Raw genomic sequence first — 22794 nt, 5'->3', positions numbered from 1 at the left:
GCGTCCATAGGTTGGAGCACAGAATATAAATGTTGGGACATTATATTGCAACTTTATAAAAAATTGGTTAGGCTGCAAATTGGGTGTATTGTGTGCAATTCTGGTTGCCAATCTACAAGGAGGATGTAGTTGTACTGGAGAGAGTGTGTAGAGGAGATTCACCAAGATGTTGCCTGAATTAGAGGACTTTAGTTATGGAAGAGGTAGTTATAGATAGGCTGTGTTTGTTTTCCCTGGAGCAAAGGCTGAGGGGTGACCTGATAGAGGTATATAAAGTTATAAGAGGCATAGATAGGGCACACAGTCAGAATCTTTTTCTCATGGTAGGGGTATCAAAAACAAGAGGGTGTAGGTTTGAAGTGAGAGGAAGGAGTTTTAAGGAGGATCTGAGGGCAAAGTTTTTTCTCCCCCTCACAGAGAGTGGTTGTTATCTGGAACTTGCTGCCAAGAAGGTAATGGATCAATCACCAAGTTTAACAGGCATTTGGAATAGGCAAGGTGAACTGTATGGACAAACCGTACGGAGAATGCAGCAAATGCGGCAAATGCGCATGCGCGCACCTGTTGGTCAATCGTCCAGCAGATCGATGGCACGAATGTAGCAGTACACATACACGCACTGGCTGGCCGGTCACTCAGCGGAGCAACAACGCCCTCTGATGCGTGCAACTTCAATTTTGGCGCAGGATTTTGGGGACTCGCGCACTTTTAGGTCTCCACAGACCTTCTCGTGGATCTACAATTGTAAGTTGCTCAGTTTCTGTATTCTGATTAATATGAATCAGTAAAGACATTTATTAGAACCATAGAACCATAGAAAACTACAGCACAGAAAACAGGCCATTCAGCCCTTCTAGTCTGTGCCGAAACATTATTCTGCTAGTCCCATTTACCTGCCCCCAGCCCATACCCCTCCAGACCTCTCTCGTCCATGTATCTATCCAATTTACTCTTAAAAGTTAAGAGCGAGCCTGCATTTACCACATCAGATGGCAGCCCATTCCACACTCCCACCACTCTTTGAGTGAAGAAGTTCCCTCTAATGTTCCCCCTAAACCTTTCACCCTAAAGCCATGTCCTCTACTTCTACTGCACTGTTGTTGTTCTTGCCCCATGCCTACATAACACAAGGCACAGATGGATACAAGCCTAAAGCGGGCAAATAGGACTTGTGTAGATGGGCAATAAGGTTAGTATAGTCGCAGTGGGCCAAAGGGACTGTTTCTATGCTGTGCAATTCTATATCTGGCAATACATTGAGATTGACACTTCACAAATTCATAAGTTCACAAGCAGCCACTGACAGCAACAAAAATAGCTGAAGAGGATCACTCGCATCTTTTACAGACAAGTGTTGGCTTCCATTCAGTTATAACATTTATGGTCTCTAGTTACATCCATGGCGTCCCAGAACAAATAACTTTTTATTTGCCCATTCAGACATCAGGCAAGTAAGCATCTCATTGGTTTTTGCCATCAGCCGTAAGGAGAAGCAGCACTGGTTAAATCTCCTCTGATTTGTTTTCCACCTTGTGGGAAATTGTTCGTGTCCCAGAAACCAATGAACAGCTAAATGGCATGGGTCCATATCACAGAAGGGGGCTGTTTTGAGAATCATGTCTGTGCCTCAAGCGATCAAAACTAATACTACTGCCTACTCCCTTACTGTATTCTTGATCTTCAAATTTGAATCCACTTTTCCCTCACCTCTGACTCAATCATTCAAAAGCATTCACTGTCTGCAAAAAGAAAGCCTTCTTAAGTTTCTAAAAATTCTTTGAACTATTTTGAATTGATTCTTTAGAACTGACTTTTTGAATTAATCTTTCCTTATTAAACCTAACAGAATCATGCAATTTTTTAACAAATTAATTATCTTTCCTTTTCTGTCCAGTGAAGATATGCCTATTATAACTATTGTTTCCATCCTTGGCATTATCTTACTATGTATCCTGAGCTCTATTAACTAGGACATCGAGTGATCCCCACAGTTTTCAGCAATGGTTTACCTACAAAGTTCTAATTACTTATTAACTCTTCTGAACAAGAAGTTCACAATTAACTTTACTCTTGGCTGGCAAAAATCTATTAATCATAGTTATAACTACTGAGTTACATTTTCCTTCCACTCTGTGCGTCAACAAATATTTCCCAGAATTACCATGGAACAACCTAATTCTAATTCTATATATGTTCTATATATTTCTATATTTGTTCTATATGTGTGGGAGGAAGGGGTTAGATAGTCTTAGGCGAGGTTTAAAGGTTGGCACATTGTGGGCCGAAGGGCCTGTATTGTGCTGTACTGTTCTATGTTCCAATTCCATGATTTTGCTCTGTCCCCCAAAGTATTGCCTCACAATTCCCCACATTAAATTGAATCTGACAATTATCTTCCCATTCAGATGGGAGTAGATAAGCTATTACCTTAATGAAAGGAGACTCTGTGATCTATTCCTACCCTGCTACCCCACTTGAGGTCTGGTGCGATCCTCCTCGAGCTTTGCCAAAATTCCTACTTGTGTTGCCGGCACATTTGTTCCATTGTGGCACAGTAGCACAGCTGATAGAGCTCCTGCTCCACAGATCCAGCAAGTTGGGTTCAATTTTAACCTCCGGGTGCTGTCTGTGTGGGTTTCCTCTGGGTGTTCTGGTTTCCTCCCACATCCCAACAGAGTGTGGGTTGGTAGGTGAATTAGCCTTTGTAAATCGCCCTTTGTGTGTAGATGAGTGCTAGAATCTGGGGGGAAGTTGATAGGAATGTGGGGAGAATAAAATGGGATTGGTGTTGGGATTAATGTAAATGGTGCATGGTGACCACCATGGAGTTGGTTGGCCAAGGAGCCTTTATCAAGGTGTACAACTCTGCGACTCTGATATGTGTTTACACAGGCGCGTGAGAGTGAAGGATATCAGGAGTGTTTCCTCTAGGCCCAATAAGTTTATCAGTAAATACTCTCTGTGCTCTATTCATTGAGTCACACAGTCATGGAGTTGTACAGTACAGAACAGAAACAGACCCTTCCACCCACTGTGTCCATGCCAAATTTTTTGCCCATCTACACTAAACCCATTTGCCTGCAATGGGTCCATATCCTTCTATGCTTGCCTATTCATGTATCTATCCAAATGCCTTTTAAACACTGTGATTGTATCTGAATCCACCACCTACTCTGGCAGCGAGTTCCAGATATCAATTACCCTGTGTAAAAAAAAGATTCCCTCAAATCCCTTTCCTCTCAATCTGCTTAGATCCCTCCCCTTACACCGTCTGCTTACCCCCAGGCATCTGAAGCCCCCACAATCTCCTTCAGTCACGCACTGCACGACACTTATCTATTCTGGTGGACTGTAGTTTAGGAAAGTAGACCTCCCACCCAAAAGCCTTGAGCCTGTCAATCAGATGACGTGTGAGTGAGAACTCAACAGAAAAATAATCACTAGAGGTCTGGAATAACTCATTTTTGAGTAACTCGTTCTTCCCGACTTATCAACCTCACAGCAGCCAAACACACACACAGAACTTTCTTCCAGGCAAGAATCGAGCAAAGTATCTTGAATAAAAATGTTATGCCAAGATTTCATATTAGATCTTCACACAGGAAAGTGAAATACCAAATGTTCATCATCAGTGCTTGAAGCTATGCAATTCCATTGGTTTACGTGGAGGAATTATACACATCATTAAGGAGACAACCAAGTTTTCATCTACATAGAAAGCAAACATTAAAGTAAATTGTGAATTCAAACTTAAGTATAACTTTCTCGCTCACTTTGAAGCAATTGCTGTTTTCAGTACATGTTGCCTTTTGTTTGATCTTTCAATGTGAGGATATTTACAGAGGGGAGGTGCGGTCTGCTATAAAACATGTCAGTCAGTTGTGCTTCAGAGCATGAGGCAGCTTCTGAATTACAGTTGTTTTGGTGAAGGTACTCCCACACTGCTGCTTGTTAGGGAATTCCAACTGTGATGAAGGAATGGCAACACTTTTGAAGCTATCAATTTCTCAGGGTTTTGGAGGTTAGCATGCACACTTGCTGTAGAACACAAGACAGGGGTTCTTTATCACAACATTAAATGACAGTTCACCATTCAGAATTCAAACCCTACCCCAAACAAACTGAAACTAGGATCCACAACAGGCTTTGTCCTAACCCAGTGAAGGTTGACGTCATCCCTCTCAGGCTGAATTCTGGGCCATCTCTTCATCTAACTGGAATTGTGGCTCTGCATGTTCATGGAAACAAAAAACAGTAACAAAAACATTCGACTGTTTCTCACTCACCCTTGACCCTTTCTCTGGGAAACATTTGCAACCTGCGCTGCAGTCTCGACCCTCACACGGTCCATGGTAGGCAGTCTTAAACCCCTGTAAAAGCAAAACAAGAAACAGTTCAACATTTGGCAGTGCAAAACAAAAAAGGTTTTTGAAATTTTCTTGTTGTAGATTAATATCTCTAACACAGTCTCCTCAGGATTCAGCTGGTAAGTGTATTGCGTGATGCTACCAAGTCCACAGACCTCATGTTTCTCTCTTTGTCTGTGTTGAATTAATTCATCAAGCTGCAAATGACCTATGGATATCAAGTATGAACTTCGGTATTATGCTGCCTTATTGCTATTTGTACAGCCAGGCTTACCCACATGGTGTAGTCAGGACTGGAATTAACAGCCTTTCTTCAGTAATTGGGCTGAGTACTGTGGAGCACAGACTAGGTGAGTGGTGACTGCAGCAATTGCACGAGTGGGAGCAGACTTCATCTTTCAAACACCAGCAAGCTGTAGACATCGAATTTCCTTGGCAACTGGGCGATGGGAAGGTAAGGTGTTGGCTTTTCCATGAAGTCCAGTTGGTATTTTGAGGAGGGGACGGAGGTGAACTAATGAAAATCCCAACACATTCAGGATTGGCTTCCAGAGGTCCTTCATGGACCACAGGTTCAGCTGGTCATTGCTTGGTAGCATTGGGCAGGGATTTTATCTTTATCTACATCCAACATCTGCGTCTCAATACCAATGTGGAATCAAAATGGCCGATATAAGAGAGACACAAGAGACTGCAGGTGCTCTAATCTAAAGCAACAAACAACCTGCTAGAGGAACTCAGCAGATCGAGCAGCATCTGTGGGAGGAAAGGAACTGTCGATGTTTTGGGCCAAAATCCTGCGTCAGAACTCCTCATTTGTATATTGTAAATATTGAGAGCAAGTGAATGAACAGCTATAAAATGTCAACGATTCCTTTCCTCCTATAGATGCTGCTCGAATTCCTCCAGCAGATTGTTTGTTGCTCAGGCTGGTATAAGAGATGGAAGTGTAGAGTGAAGAAGTAATCTTGGTCTACACTGTTGGAAAATGTGCATTGAGCTTTATCTTGCAAATAACCTGGACAGCACTTGGCTTGTGAAAATTTAGTACAGACACTAAGGTAATCAAGTGCTATGGGAATCATCCAGAATGTTGTACTTGAAGTACAGGATCAGCTTTGATGCCTGTGGATGGTAAGGCGAGCTCCGGCTATTCAATCTCTTTCTATTCCTTCTGATCTGCTAAAAAGTTCATCAGCAAATCCATCTCTTTTCATCTCAGAAATAATCTTATGTCAAAAATAAATTAAGCAGCTTCCTAAATAAATGTGCCAATGACAAACAAAGGTGAGCAAGGCACAAGTGCAATTCATGGTTAATGCAGAATTAGTTCATTTTAAGGACTCAACAATATAATTAAAAATGTTATTCTGAACTTCTCCACACTGCCAAAATATTCAAACATAAAGGACAGAGCAGGCAAGTATGAACTTGGCCCTGACTGCACCTCCATGCAGTCAATCTGTTTGTTCTTATTTTCGTTAAAATATTTGGTTCTTGAATAAGATGGGAAGTGAAATTAGATACGAGGTGGCAGAAACCATGCCAGGAGGAGAGGTAAATCTGTGTCACTTACACACAAAACAAAATTGCTCTGCTTCAGATGCATTCTGTGGGATTCTAACACTTCTCTGCCACCTGGTTATCACTCTCTTTTCCTGAGGACACAGCCTCATGTCTGGCGTCCACTCCTCAACTATCCTTTCCTGAAGTGTGAGAATGGTCAGCGAGTGTGGTCAGCTGACTTGGCCAGAGCTTAATCCGATCCTTAGTTCAAATGCAAGAGACTATGAAAGTACCAAGTGCTTCTACAGATGAGGAATGACTTCCTCAAAAATGGGATCACTTAATTTTCCATTGCTAATTTGTCTTCATTCTTTGGATCACTTTGGACAATATATGATGCTGAGAAGTTGCACACCTGGTTTATACATGCACAGGTTCTTTCCTGCTGTGCTAATTCGGCTCAGTTGATAGTGGTCTTGTTTGCCAATTCACCTTCCACTATGTACTTGAGTACAAATTGTAAGTTGTGAATATCTGACCTTACACTGAGACACACAGACTCTACTGGCCTGCTCAGGTAGATGTAATAGTTTCCACATTTTATGGAGTGCAAAGTACCTTGTCAACATTGCTCCTTCAACCAAAACAGATTACCTAGCTGTCCATTCATTTGCTCTTGATGTTTACAATATACGATGTATCAAAGAGCCACAGCAAGACCACAGTCAGGCATCAGGACTTTTGATAAGGAGTAAAAGTAGCGCTGATACAAGCAATGACTCCCTACCACTTCGGGCTATGGGCATCCCACCACATCACTATGGCCAAAGCCAAAAAAATAAATCATCTGCCTCCTAAGGTTCAAGGACGGCTAATTCCCTTCAATCATTCTGTTCTTGGACCAACTATCAAAACCCTAAACACTACAGTTTAGCAACACTATGACCACTTCGATCACTTTGCACTAAAATTGACTTTTTATGTTCTAATTGTGTTCTTTCTTGTAAAGGTTGTGTATAATTATGTTTATGTTTTTCTTGTGAATGCTGCTTATATGATGCTATGTGCCTGTGATGCTGCTGCAAGTAAGTTTTTCATTGCACCTGTGCATACATGGACTTGTGCAGATGACAATAAACTCGACTTTGCCTTTTGACTTTGACGGAACCCCCAATCTCGCAACACCGAATCTTTTTATACCACTCCTCAATCAAAGAAAACCTCTGCATTTGGATACCACCTTTCATGGCCTCATAAGATTCCAAATTATAATACAGCCAATTGCATACTTTAAAATGTGTTATTGTTGTAATCATCGTCAAAAACAAAATAACCAGACCATTTGCTACAGTAGCATTCATTAAGGGATAAGTATTAGCTGGGACACAGAGACAAAGTAGACTTGTGCAGCTTCAGTTGATTTATGTGGCTGAGTATCATTTTCCACAATGGAAGTAGATTTTGACCCACTTCCCAGCAGTTTGGTAAGAAAATTAATCAGGCTTTGCTGTACTGAGTAACACAGATTAGAAAATTTTGATCATGTCTTTCTGTGCTGAATTGACTAACATCAGCCAAGGCAGTGGCTTGGCTCTGTCCTCATGCATTGGCTTTATACTTACTACTAGAAATTTCAGGGATGTAAACGCCAGCTATTACACAATGCGTCAGAAAGGATGATATGGACATTTAGCTGACAACAGCCAGTATTGCACATGGAGAACAATAATTCGGTTAAGATACCAGGAGGAAAAATGGTACAGGTGAAATTGCAAACCAGGATAAGTCAGTGCCATCACATAAGGGTGGGAAAAATTTAAAAAGAAGGAATACATGGAAACTGTGAAAGAGAATTTACCCAGGTGTTATTTGAAGGAATGCATTTATATAGCCACTTTCATTTCACCCAAAAGTGCTTTAGGAAATATTGAAGTGCAGGGACTGTTGTAAGGTAGGAAATGTGGCAGTCAATTAGCGCACAGCAAGCTCCCACAAACAGCAATGTTATAATCACCTGTAGCAATGCTAACCAGGGAAGAGGTCCTGTGTTCTTCTATGAAATTATAGTTTGGGAAATTTTACACCTATTAAAGGAAATGTACTGAGCATCAAACAATATATCATCTAAAAATGATAATCTCTGCTACATTAGAATATTAGACTGGATTATAATCTTCAAAATTCTAGAGAAGGGTATGAGCACCTAATATTCTGACTCAGAGGCAGAAGTGCTTCCATCCATTCAGCAGCTGACCTGGTAATATTCATGCTGCAAAAATCTCTACACAACTCTCACTTTAACTATTGTATTAAGGTTGCCCTGAGCTAAGTACCATTGGGTCAGTGTTGCAAAACAAGTCAAAAGTCAAAGTTACTTAGCAGTCTCCTGCTAAGCAACTCCACTGTACAAAAATAAAAACAGAAAATGCTGGGAATGCTCAACAGATCAGGCAGCATCTGTACAGAAAGAAACATAGTTAATGTTTCTGATCAGGGACTTCTTATCAGAGCTGGGAAAGTCAGATTAGCTTACTGTCACATACACTAAGGTTCAATGAAATTCCTTGATTGTATGAAGCTCACAGAATAAACAGTATACATAGTAATAATATTTTGATAAAAGATCATCGAACTGAAACATTAACTCTATTGCTCCTCTGCTGATGTGACCTGACTTGCTGAGCGTTTCCAGTGTTTATTTTAGATTTCCAGTGCTTTGTTTTTCCGCTGCAAAGGAGCACAAGTCAAAGAGAAACAACTGATTCTATGACCCAAACTGTGGAGACTTAACGTGTTGTTTCAGAAAGGTTAGCCTCACATCTAAACCAGAGGGAACTTTTCCCACAAGTAGGATTTTGGATTTCAATTGCAACTACTTTTTCCCCAACAGAGATGCAGATTCCTAGCATGAAGTATAAATGGAACAACATTATGCTCCACAGGTGTTGGCCACTGTAGAGCGGTTGGAAGCGGTCCTTACCCAATAGAATCCTTCATTAATAACGTCAAGAACACTGCACGTATCACCATTATAATTCAGGGCCCGTGACTGGCTTAGGGTGTGTAAGCTCATAAAGTACTAAAAATAATGCACTTTTACTCTTTTAAGGGCTTGGTGCAATGGCAGACCAAGAATTACAGCAAGAGGGCTCTCGTGTACCAGGCTGCAGTTTCTGAACTACATCTGTGAAGAGTTAACACAAGTTTCCTAGAAGTATTAGCCCAGCTCAGTTAGAAGCATTTCAACAGCAATTTTTGTTGGCTAGAAACTTCTCAGCATTTTGCTCCTTACTCCACACGTAGCATTAACAAGGAAAAACTCACCACAAACATAGATTGGGAAAATGTCATCTCAAAATTTAACTGCAACAGGGATGTAAGAATTAGCTTCTCCTTCCCAATGCCCAACTCCAAATTAAGATTAAGGTTAATATATCCACTTTGATTTATCAGTTTTCTTTGATATAATTCACAATGACCAATGCGACATCAGCCAAGTCTCCATTGGATCCTGATCAATGTTCCTACCATTCCTATTATTCCCTATTAAATTCTTAGTGTCGGTATATTTACATGGGCATAGTCTGAGATCAGTTAAATGCCAATATTTCAGCTTAACAATTTACTTATATACTGTCTTTAAAATAGATAAAATGCATCTCAGAGGAATATTAACAAACAAAATTGGACTCTGACCATGTTTGGACAAATGGTATTAGTATTGGAATTGGTTTATTATTGTCACTTGTACTGAGGCACAGTGAAAAACTTGTCCTGCATCCTGTTACAGATCAATTCATTACACAGTGCATTGAGGTAGTACAGGGTAAAAACAATAACAGAATACAGAGTAAAGTGTCACAGCTACATGGAAGTGCATTGCAGGTAGACAATAAGGTGCAAGGTCATAACAAGACAGACTGTGAGGTCAAGAGTCCATCTCATCGTATAAAGGAGCCATTCAATAGTCTTATCACAGTGAGCTAGAAGTTGTCCTTGAGCCTGGTGGTATGTGCCCTCAGGCTCCTGTATCTTCTGCTTGATGGGAGGGGGGAGAAGAGAGAATGACCCAGGTGGGTGGAGTCTTTGATTATGCTGGCTGCTTCACCAAGACAGCGAGAGGTATAGTCCATGGTGGGGAAGCTGGTTTCCATGATGTGCTGGGCTGTGTTCACAACTCTCTGCAGTTTTTTGCAGTCCTGGGCACAGCAGTTGCCGTACCAAGCCGTGATGCATCTAGATAGGATGCTTTCTACGGTGCATCCATAAAAGTTGGTGAGTGTCAAAGGGGACATGCCAAATTTCTTTGGCCTCCTGAGAAAGCAAGGGTGTTGGTGAGCTTTCTTGGCCGTGGCATCTATGTGGTTGGACCAGGACAGGCTATTGGCGATGTTCACTTGAACTTAAAGCTCTCAACCTTCTCGACCTCAGCACCATTGACGTAGACAGGTGCATGTACATCGCCCCCTTTCCTGAAGTCAATGACCAGCTCTTTTGTTTTGCTGACATTGAGGGAAGGTTGTTGTCATGACACCAAATGATCAAACATTTGGCGCAAAAGGTAAGTCTTTAAGCACACTTATAGGAGGAACGTGAGGTAGGGAGAGCAACAGGTTGAGGAAGAAAAATCCAGAGCTGAGGGCTGTTAATGCCAAAGCAAATGGAGGAGGGATTAAAATTTGGATGCTCAGGAGGCCAGAATTGGAGAAGTGCCAATATACCAGAGATTTACTGGAGGAGATGGAGAAGGGGCAAGATCATGGTCAGAACTGAGGTATTGCTTAACCAGGAGCCAGCACAGTTTGACACTAGCACAGGGCTTAGTCCGAGTTAGGTCATGAGCTGCAGATTTCTAAGTGTACAGATAGGAGGTTAGCCAAGAGTCAAGAGTAAAGATGGAGGGCTCCAGTAGTTGATGAGCAGACACTAGGCCAGAGTTAGCTGATGCAATAAAGATGAAAGTAAGAGGTTTGCTTTCTTTTCAAAGATACACCTTGTTCTTAAAATTGCAAATGTGATAAAGCACATATGTACATTGCCATTCAAGTCAGTGCATTCCGGTTATGTACACAATTTACATTATATTGTGTGACATCAATTTTTCTCTTACATAATTTCCATAACCAGTCTGAGGGGCTTTAACTCAAGTTCCAGCTCCTCGCTAGGCAAGAGCAGCAGGTCCTTAAACCGTGGCCTTTTCTCCTACGGTCATTGTGGCAGCTGCACCAAGATTCATTGCATCCCTCAGCACATATTCCTGGACCTTGGGAGTGCACCAGCCTGCCAGTTTTGGTCATAGACAGGTCCTTGCACAGGAAGACCAGCAAGTTTCGGGCAGACCAGAAAACCACCTTTCACCGAGTTGATCATCTTCCAGTAGCAGTTGCTGTTTGTCTCAGCGTGTGTTCCTGGGAATAAGCCGTGGTACACAGAGTTCTGTGTTACACAGAGACTTTTATGATGGCCAGATACATCCTCTTAAGCTCATCTCGGGGGTCAAAGGTTCCAGATCAACTGCAGACAGTTACCAGAAACAACAAGGTTGGAGTCAAGCTGGAAAAGCAGGCCAGTGAGTGCAACAGAGCACACAAGCAGCAGGGAGTTATGAGACAGTCAGCCAACCAAAATCACGTAAATCATCCCTATCTGTTCAAGGTTTTGGTCGTTAGTGAAGTAACACTGGAAAAACATCCCTGTAGCAACACAGTAACTAATTGTAACCAACTCCAAAAAATACCACAGGAAAGAAAAACTCTCAATTAATAAAAATAATTAAGAAAAAGGTTTAGAACTGGGAAAAGCAAAGAATAAACAAATACACTTAAGTAATCACCAAGGGGAAATATAACAAGAGTAATCAAACCCAAAATAGATATGGAACATACAAGGTACACCCATGCCTGTGCATCTGTTCTAAGCTGCAGCCATTCTGGTACCTGAATTAAACTACAACATAAACTTGCAAAGCTATATCATCGATATGGATTCTCCTGAAAATGCCATTTTAAAAACAGATCACATCAAACAGCCAATGTACAAACCAGTGTCTCAAATTACTCTTCAGCAAAATGAAAGGAAATATCTATTTACACCCTGACATGTGAGTGTTGAGACATGGATAAGATTTTATAATCCATCTAGAGTGATTCACTTTAAAGAATCATTTATGTTAAAGTAAATAACCTTATACTGAGACTTGGTAGATTTCACATATCCAATATTTCAACCCATTGTCAGTTGGTGATAAATCAAGATCACTTTAACATAACTTGACACTCAATGGGAAACCCAAAGGTTTGGGTGGAAGGTTGATTTCAAAACCCTGGCCAGTATAATTAACCAATGACATCAACAGGGAGGAAAATCAGGCAGCATTAAATGGGCTGGCACAGATAGGATAGGCCAAATGGCCTATTTCTGTGCTGCGCTATTCTATGATACCAGGTTGCTTCCTTTTCCTGAACATGGTTGATTCTATGGATTAAAATATTCTAAGTCCAAAATATGTAAGAACATAAGAGTTTGGAGAAGGTAACCATCCCCCCTACAGTCAGAACCAGTATATACTTATAGCATTCACCAATTTTCATTCAGAGTTCCAATACTTTACTTCACAAATATTGACTGGGCCAACTATTGTGTGAGAGGCAGGGATGGAGCGGAATTTGTGAAATGTATCCAAGAAAGCTTCCTTGATCAATATATAGAGGGACCTACCAGAGAGGGTGCAACACTGGACCTCTTCCTGGGGAATGAGGTGGAGCAAGTAGCTGAAGTTTCTGTCGGCAAGCACTTTGGGTCCAGTGACCATAATTCTATTAGTTTTAAAAGTGTTATGGAGAAGGATACGGCCGGTTCCCAGGTTAAGTTCCTGAGCTGGAGCAGAGCAAATTTTGGAGCCATTAGGCAGGATATTGCAATGGTTGTTTGGGAGAGATTGTTTGCAGGGAAAGGAGCGCCTGCCAAGTAGGAGGCCTTTAAAAGGGAGATGTCAAGAGTTCAGGGCCTACATGTTCCTCTTAGGGTGAAGGGCAAGGCTGGCAAGTATCAGGAACCCTGGTTGATGAGAGATATCGAGGCTCTGGTTAAGAAAAAGAGGGTGACATACACTGTGCATAAGCAATTGGGAACCAGTGAATCTCTTGATGGCTACAGGAAGTGTAGGAGTGCACTTAAGTGAGAAATTAGGAGGGCAAAAAGAAGATATGAGAAGGAAAATCCAAAGAGATTCTTTAGGTATATTAAGAGTGAGAGGGTGGCTAGGAAGATAATAGGTCCCCTTAAAGATCAGCATGGCTGTCTTTGTGTGGACCCAAAGGAAATGGGGTGGCATGGTAGTGCAGCGGCTAGCGTAACGCTATTACAGCACCAGCAACCCGGGTTCAATTCCAGCCACTGTCTGTAAGGAGTTTGTACGTTCTCCCCGTGTCTGCGTGGGTTTCCTCTGGGTGCTCCCATTTTCCCCCACATTCCAAAGACATACAGGTTAGGAAGTTGTGAGAATGCTACGTTGGTGCCGGAAGCGTGGCGACACTTGCGGGCTGCTCCCAGCACATTGTATGGAAAAGATGCATTTCACTGTGTGTTTTGATGTACATGTGACTAATAAAGATATCTTATGAGATTTTTAATTAATATTTCTCTTCAGTTTTTACTGTGGAGAAAACGATGCAAGTTAAGGAAATGGGGGAAATGGGTGTTGTCATCTTGGACCACATATGAATTAGCAGCGAAGAGGTATTGAGAGCCTTGAAGTGATAAATCCCCAGGACCTGACCTGGTGCCTTTTTGGACTTTTGTGGGAAGCTAGAGAAGAACTTGTGGAAGCCCTAGCAGAGATTTTTGCTTCATCTCGGACCACAGGTGAGGTTCCGGAGGACTGGAGAGTGGCCAATGTGGTACCATTTTTTAAAAAGGATGGCAAAGACAAGCCAGGAAACTACAGTGCCAGCGAGTCTGACATCAGTGGCGGGTAAATTGCTGGGGGGGATTCTGAGGGACAGGATCTACCAACATTTGGAGAGACAGAGACTGAATCGGGACAGTCAGCATGGCTTTGTGCATGGGAAATTATGTCTGACAAATCTCTTGGAGTTCTTCGAGGAGGTAACCAAGAGGGCACATGAGGGTAGGGCAGTGGATGTTGTCTATATGGACTTTAGCAAGGCCTTTGACAAGGTCCCTCATGGCAGGCTAGTCTGGAAGGTTAGATCGCATGGAATCCAGGGGTAGGTAGTGAACTGGATTTATAATTGGCTCAGTGGTAGGAAGACAAGGGTTGTTTCTCAGACTGGAGGCCTGTGTCTAGTGGTATGCCACAGGGATCAGTGTTGTGACCTTTGTTGTTTGTAATTTATAAAAACAATTTGGATGTGAATGTACAAGGCATGACAACTAAGTTTGTGGATGATACTAAAATAGGTGGTGTTGCAGATAGTGTAGAAGGTTATGAACAATTACAGGGGGATCTTGATCAGCTAGGTATGTGGGCTGAGGATTGGCAAATGGCTTTCAATCCAGATAAATGTGAGGTATTGTATTTTGGGAAATCAAACGAGGGTAGGACTTATACAGTGAACGGTAGGGCCCTGGGGAGTGCAAGTTTATAGTTCGCTCAAAGTAGCATCACAGGTAGACAGGGTGGGCTTCATCAGTCAGGGCACTGAGTACTGGAGTTGGGAGGTTATGATGCAGTTATATAGATGTTGGTGAGGCCGCACTTGGAGTAATGTGTACAGTTTTGGTCACCCTGTTATAGGAAATAAGTTATTAAACTAGAAAGAGTACAGAAAAGATTTACCAGGATGTTGCCTGGACTTGGGGGCCTGAGTTACAAGTAGAGGTTGCATAGACTAGGACTTAATTCCCTGGAACGAAGGAGATTGAGGGCTGACCTGACAGAGGTATATAAGATCATGAGGGGCATAGATAGGGTGAAAGCATGTCGTCTTTTTCCCGGGGAGGGGGTGCTAAAGACAAGAGAGTAAAGGTTTAAGATCAGAGGTGAGAGATTTAAAAGGGACATCAGGGGCAGCTTCTTTACGCAAAGGGTGGTGTGTATTTGGAATGAGCTGCCAGAAATAGTGGTTGAGGCGGGCACATTAGCAACATTTAAAAAACCAACTAGATAAGTACATGGATAGGAGAAGTTTAGGGGGCTATGGGCCAAACGCGGGCAGATAGGACTCGATTGCTGGGAAATGCAGTCGGCATGGAGGAGTTGGGATGAAGGGCCTGTTTCCAGGCCGTATTACTCCATGACTCTATTCACGTTTGGGTGCATTCAAACCTTCCTCCCAGTCAACCCTCCCACTAGAGCTTAAACATTGAGGAGAGGTGTGCTATTTATTCAGACAGAGGAGAATCAGCAAATTCAGACTCTGACATTCAGGCAGGTAGATGTTTGTTATTACATAAGAAAATAAAAACAGACCATGTTATAAATACTCAGCAGGTCAGTCTCCATCTATGGGAAGGGAAACAGAGTTAATGTTTTGGGTCGAACACCTTCCATCAGAACTGGGAAGCAGATAACAGAAGCTTGTTAAGCTGGCTGGAGAGTGTGTGGGGATGGAGGGGGATGTCTGTGATAGGGTACAACTGTGGTGGTCATGGGGGTAAGCTGTAAACAAGGTCATCTGGTCAATGAGTGAATGGAAGCAGTTAGAGAGGGAGAGAACGTGGGCAAAAGAATGTGCAAGTTGCAAAATGCAGAGCAAGAGGATATGCCTGACAGGTCAGGCTGGGCACATCTGCCACTCCCAATGGAAGAAAAAAGAAAAAAAAGAACTAAAAACAATTAGGCTGGCCTGACTTGCCAGACAGGTCTTCCTGCTCTGCATTTCACAACTCCTACATTCTATGTTCTCCCTCTCTAACTGCTCCCATTTGCTCATTGAAGAGATAACCTTGTTTACAGCATATTCCCCAACCTCACCCCAGTTTTACCTCATCAGAGACATCCCCCTCTCCCCCCCCCACAGATTAAAGAGCTTCTTTCGTCTCCTTCCCAATTCTGACGAAGGGTCTTCAACCTGAAATGCTAACTCTGTTTGTCTTCCCAAGGATGCAGCCTGCACATTGAGTATGTCCAACATTTTCTGCTTTTTATTTTTAGATTTCCAGCATCTGCAGATTTTTTTTGCTGTTCATTTATTTGTTTGTTAATACAGACCATCTGTTAAGTATTGCCTGGTGAAGACAGGTAGGGAAATCTGGCAGGGAGAATCGTGTGCACCTTATGGAAAGTCCCATCTTCCCCCACCACTTTTCCAGTTCACCAAACATAACAATAGCTCCCCCATTGCTGTGAAAATTGGGAGCAATTTTAACCTAATGCATCCATGTGATGGGATGGAGTGCAATGCTTTTTTTCACCCTGTGATTTTATTCTCTGTTGACCTCAGTGGCAAATAGCATAATATGGAAACCACTGGTCCCATAAGTTTCGCACTCAGTGACAGATTAGGTTGAAGTTGTCCTTAGAATCAGAATCAGATTTATTATCACTGTCTAATGATGTGAAATTTGTTGTTTTACGGCTGCAATACAATGCAAAGATGTAAAATTACCATAAATTACAAAATAAATAAATAGTGCAAAAAATAAGGAATAATGAGGTGGTGTTTATGGGTTCATGGATTGCTCGGAAATCTGATGGCAGAGTGGAAGAAGCGTTTCTGAATCATTGAGTGTGGAGCTTCAGGCTCCTGTACCTCCTCCCTGATGGTAGTAACGAGAAGAGGGCATGTCCCAGATGGTGAGGGTCCTTAGTGATGGATGCCACTTTCTTGAGGCACCGCCTCTTGAAGATGTCCTCGATGGAGCTGGCTGAGTCTACAACCCTCTGCAGCCTCTTGCAATCCTGTGCATTGGAGCCCCCATACCAGGCTTATACTGACATCATTTAGAAATTGTCCACATTTGAAAGTCACAGGACTTCACAGTAAGACTGCTTACTTAAAATAAAAAGACTATTTCTTTGAAATTAGTCAATCCATAAACTTTGAGCCAAACCTCTCAACCATCTCCTGACAGGTTACAGATAGACATTGCCTTACACTATGCTGAAGAGTAATTGGCAGATGCTAAGTACCAGACCCAAATCATTCCCTATATCATTACAATTTTTTCTCCTTTGCACAGTTATCCAATTCTCTTCTGAAAACTACAATTGGATTTATATCCATGATCTGCAGGGCATTATTTTTTTTAATTGCTTTAGAAAGTCTTTCTCAGGTCTCCTCTAGTTTGTCTGTCTTAAATCTGTTGCCTCAGGTTACTGTAATTAATGGAAAGTTTCTCTTTTTTTTATTATATTGATTCCTAGAAAGAATAACTTTCAAAAGGTGAATCACTTTAAAGCATTTAACATAATAAAAAGCAGTTTCAGTGGAACCCTTACTCACTTTCACAGTCTCAGGGGAGGTTAATACAGTGACAGTTTTCAGAGGGAACAGCACTTTTAACTCAGGCAGTTTAATCTGCTGACACGTGCAGACGCTGGTCATGTTTGCCTCTGCATCAAGCCTAGCAATGCTGAGGGAATGTGATCTGGAGGAAGAGGATGCAACCCATTGGTCGGTGGGACTAATCGAGCTCTGTTACAGTACTCGTCCCCCAGAAAGAGCACAATTAAGATGTGGGCAAGAACCGGCACGGCATCTTAATTTTCCGAGGGCCTGTCTGCTATACTGCACAAAATGTATGAAACGTGTAGCTTCTTTCTCCTATATTTCTTCCCTCATCACCTGAAAACGCTGATTTATGACTTAATGGGTACTTTGTTCCTACCAGCCCTACATAAGCTGTCATCCTTTGAGTATGTGCACACATAATAAGCCAGGGTATCCCAATGAGTTTCCTTCCCTTTTTCCAGCAACCCTGGTGTGGCTCTGCATCAAGAACCCACTTACAATGGAATCCTACTCATTTTCACACCGTTGTCTTTGTGCTCAAAGTGCCTGCCAAATATGAGTGGGTGAATTATAATGAGGCAGAAATATCCGTGATGTTAATTATCCCATTCTCTATCATTACTGTCATTATGGCAAAGACACTGGGCAAAACAACAAATTGCATTTATATACAGGTCTTAACGTTATGAAGTATAACAAGGAGCTTAACAGCAGATGCAAAGTTTGACATCCAACCACATGTTGACGTTGATCAAAGAAATGGGTTTCACAGAGCACCTTAGAAGGGGTTATTATCTATACCTGCAAGACATCTAGTGCTCTTAGGAAGTTTCCAAGTGAGAATTAAAATGCCTTAGGTAGAATCATTGATCAAATGAATGACAATAGAATGACAACTCAAAAATGGTAGAATTTAATGATGCTTCAAAGTCAAAAATATTTTTAAAATTCTTTGAAGCTCTCTGCTATTCTAACCTGCTATAGGTAGCACTATTTTGCAGCCTAGTCCATTTGTTACATGCCTCATGGCAGCTGCAGTGATATCACTGGGAGCCAGATCACAAACCGTAAAGGAGGCTGATAGTGGAAATGTTACCAAGTGCCCATCTTTTTTTGCAATGGAGCAGGAAGGCTCGAATGCCTCAACAGGTTAGCACTGCAGAATCAAGACCCCAACTTCCTCTCATCAAATATACACACACTACTGCACTCTCTGCAGCTGAACTCACTGAACATTGAATAGAAGCTCCCAACCTCGCAGATACTTATGCCTGCAGAACTTATCCTGTCAGAAAATAAGGCTTGATTCTATGTACTTTGAGTACTGGAAACCCAACGATCAGCACCTTTGGATGAGAGAGTTTTGCTCTTTTGGAAATGCATATCTGATCACTATCAAAGCCCTCACCTGCACCAACTTATCCAGTTAAGTCTCGTAGTTGCACACACACCTATCTTACCATAAGGTGAATACAATTGAGTATTACTGGGCCAATTTTATGGCCCAATTTTCTGGGTAGCATCATTGACTGGGAATGTTGGAAAATTGCCCTTATATGTGGTGGTAGCTGTGGATGGAATTATTCTGACTTTTAAACTATGCAAGCAGAAGCAAAACAATGGTAAAATGCTGCACTTTCTCAATGGATAAGCAGACCTGAAACTAACCCTCTACACTTCCCTCACCGTGAACATACAATCCCTCCATGCCGCCAGAACCATGGATGTACAATCCCTCTACATCTCCCTCCCCATATGTTTATAATCCCTCACACCTCTATCATCGTGGACATATAATTCCTTTAGTGACACAAGAAACTTCAGATGCTGGAATTGTGTTTCTTTTTGCATATAATCCCTTTACATTTCTTTCACCACAGACACACAACCCCTCCAAACCTCTCTCACCAGAGATGTACAATGCCTCTACACCTGCTTCACCATTAAAGGACAATCCCTTTCCAACTCCACACCATGGATGTACAGTCCTTCCACACCTCAATCACCAGGGATGTATAAGCTCTCTCTATCTCCATCAGCATTCTCACCATAGACTTACACACCTCCTCACCAAAGACTTGCAATACCTCCACATCTCCCTTACCATAGGTGTATAATGCATCTGCACCTCTTCACTATGGAAGTACAATCCCTCTCCACCTACCACACCATGGATGTAAATCCCTCCATACCTCCATCACCATTCACACACAATCCCTCCATGCATCCCTCAGTGAGGACCTACAATACCTCGCATCTCTCTCACCTTGGATATGTAATCCTTCTATACCTCCATCAGCATGGATATACAAACCCTCTACACCTCCATCACCAAGGACATATAATTCACTTACATCTCCCTCACCATCGATGTACAATGTCTCTACCCCTTCCTCACCATGACTGTACAATCCCTCTATGCAAGAGGGATTGTACAGTCTGCAAGAACCATAGAATCCCTCTACACCTCCAGTTCTGATGAAGGATCTCTGACCTGAACCATCAATGCTTTCTTTTTCCACAGGTTCTGCCTGACTGCTGAGAGTTTCCAATACTTTCTGCTTTTGTTTCAGATTTCCAGCATCTGCAGTTTTGTTTTAATTTTCTTTTACTAACCCTCTTTACGAGGAGGAAACCAATTGAGTTCACAATTTATGTTGACTTGCTACCCCAAGATATGCCTAGACATTAATATCATCAGTTTTATTGACTGGGGCATGATATCTTTGACCTGTAATGCAAGGAAATTTAAAAATGGAATACTTACATAGACCTCCCTGAATGATGATACTTTTACTGGCAGCTTGGAGACTCAAAATAAATCAAGTTAAACTAGCACAGGGGAAGGAATTGCAGGACCAGACCCGAGTATTTTAATATTCAGGAGACTTGTGTTGTCACAAGGTCAATAGAGTAAACACGTGAAGGAATGTGTTGCGGATGAGGGAGGGGTATTGGGTTTGAGTTGAAGGTACAGGACAGGAGCAGTTTCTGTCTGACCTCCATTTTAATCTTCTCCTATGCTATTCCCCCCAGGATAGTGGACTGACCCTAGACTACTGAACTGGGGAATTTAAATTCATGTAAAAAGTCTGGAATTAAAAAGCCAACATCAATAACGGTGACCACAACTGGACCGTTGTGAAAATCCACATGGTTCAATACATCCTTCTGAGAAGGATATGTAACATACTTACCCAGCTGACCTAAATGACTCCAAGCCAACAGCAAAGTTTTTGACCTTTAACTTCCTTCTGAAATGGGTGATAGCCACTTCTCCAGGGCAATCATGGTTGGGAATGAATGCTGGTTTAGCAATGACAAACCTGATGAATGAGGATTTGTGCGATTAGTGCAAGTGGATGGTTGCACTGGGCTCATTGGACTAAAGGGCCTGTTTCCGTGCTGTATCAGTCCGAGATGCTCTAACTCCTCCAGTGTGCTTTAAGGAGTGCCAGTAACCAAGAAGGAAATAACCGAAATTCTTATTTGATTTTCCAGAAACTACAAGTGGTTTTACTGTAATTGATGTAACTAGAACTGACACCTTTTCGAGGAATTATGCTCGAGCAAGAGATTACTGTCAGGGTGGTCATTAGACAAAAGATGGGCCCAGTTAAGTATTTTCTACAGAATCAACCCTCCTTTAAACCACTTATTCTATTAAACCCCTATAACAATCTAAAATTAGATTTTTGTGATGTTGGGAATATATGGGCTAAAAATAAAAGGTACCAGGCTGGTGGCCTCCCTGTAGAAATGTTGAGCAAGCATTTCTCCACAACCAGGCATGACACCAGTTTCCAAACTCAGAACAAAACAACCCTTACACGCATGCCCATCATCGCCACTGCTAACCTTCCACCCCCAAGCTGAACATGCATGTTCGCTGTAACTGAAAGCCAAGGTCGGTCCAGAGAGAAAAAAAAATAGCTGCTATACTAGTTATTTAGCTAATAAAAAATAACGTTGAAAATATTAGTTCTTAAATTTCAAACCACAGGGTTTGCATTTTCTTCACTTGTCTCACATTGCTCTGCAGCTATAGCAACCATTTTAAGCAAGGAATTCACACATAGCTTCACGATAAAGGATTTGCTGCTATTTCCACGGGATGAAACAAATCGTTGGTGCCTTGCTTTGAGACCAAAATGACTGGCACATAGATGTCCACAAATGATTTCAAACTCCCCTCATGAACTTTAAACAGAAGTGCAATCACTTCACTTAACTCAGAGAAGTGCAAAGTGCTGCACTTTGGGAAGTTAAACCAGGGCAGGACACGCACAGTGAATAGCAGGGCCCTGGGGGTGTTGTTGAACAGAGAGACCTTGGGGTACAAGCATATAGTTCCCTGAAAGTGGTAGCACAGAGACATGGTGGTGAGTGAGATGTATGGCATGTTTGCCTTCATTGGCTGAGACACTGAGCATAGAAGTTGGGACATCACATTACAGCTGTACAAAATGTTGATTAGGCTGCACTTGGAGTATTGTGTGCAGTCCTGGTCACCACACTAAAGATGTGATTAAACTAGAGACGTGCAGAAAAGATGTTACCTGGAGGACTTGAGTTATAAAGAGAGCTTGAATGGACTAGGTCTGTTTTCTCTAGAGCAAAGGAGGCTGAGAGGTGACATGACAGAGGTATATAAAATTAAGAGACACATAGATAAGGTAGACAGCCAGAACCTGTTTCCCATGGTAGTGGTATTAATAACTAGAGGGCAGAGGTTTAAGTGGAGAGAGAGGTAGTTTGAAGGGGACCTGAAGAGTAAATTCTTCACACAAAGAATAGTTGGTATCTGGAATGAGCTGCCAGAGAAGGTGGTGGATGTACGAACAGTAAGAACACTTAAGAGGCACCTGGACAGGTACTTGAATGAGCAAGGTACTTGCTCACCCATATGCAGGCAAGTGGGATTATTATAAATAGGCATGATGGTTGGCGTAGACCAGTGAGCCAAAGGGTCTGTTTCTACGCTATACAGCCCTATAACACTATGAAGTGGGGATCCAGTATAGCTTGGGCTAATGTAAAAAGTACCTTGCATCCAAAAACACCTTCTTATACAAATGATGCTTGCGGTGGAATGGAGAATGAATGGAAATAGTTCCATATTCTTCAGATCAGAAAGTAATAAATACTGGAGCGAGACGCTTAACCAAAGATCGGCACTCATAACAAACACCAGCACTTTTGGGAGCCCTACAATGAGCCCTACAAATGCCTCTTCCAAATGTGACACAAAAATAGGAGGTTCTCCGCTTCCCAGTAAGAGCTTCAGTTGATGTGCAATGCAGCAATGAGCAGAAAAGTACTGCATGTGGCTTATCTCAGCACAGACAAGAGTCCTGAAGCATGGCTTTTAAGGTGGGGGTGACCTTGACTTTGACAGAGTACATCGTGGGAAAGTCGACCCTTAACTGGCTGTTCTTGAAGGAGGAGTAACGGTACATGAGCAAGCCTGAGAGAGTCATTTTGTAATTGGCACAACAAAGTTT

General features: G+C 42.1%; 1 protein-coding gene across 4 annotated transcripts in view; it reads right to left on the bottom strand.

Moving 5' to 3' along the window:
* The window catches only part of col4a6 (collagen, type IV, alpha 6), a 356258-nt gene that overhangs the window by 213703 nt on the left and 119761 nt on the right, over window positions 1–22794 (bottom strand). For all 4 annotated transcript variants that reach the window (XM_052022087.1, XM_052022085.1, XM_052022088.1 and 1 more), the window contains exon 4: window positions 4287–4370. In XM_052022087.1, the coding sequence (XP_051878047.1) occupies window positions 4287–4370 (84 nt within the window). The remainder of the gene's footprint in view (window positions 1–4286; window positions 4371–22794) is intronic.

The sequence above is a fragment of the Pristis pectinata genome, chromosome 8, assembly GCF_009764475.1.
Source record: "Pristis pectinata isolate sPriPec2 chromosome 8, sPriPec2.1.pri, whole genome shotgun sequence".
Lineage (NCBI taxonomy): Eukaryota > Metazoa > Chordata > Chondrichthyes > Rhinopristiformes > Pristidae > Pristis > Pristis pectinata.
Note: the sequence above shows the minus strand (reverse complement) of the source record. Positions and strands in the feature narration are given on the sequence as shown.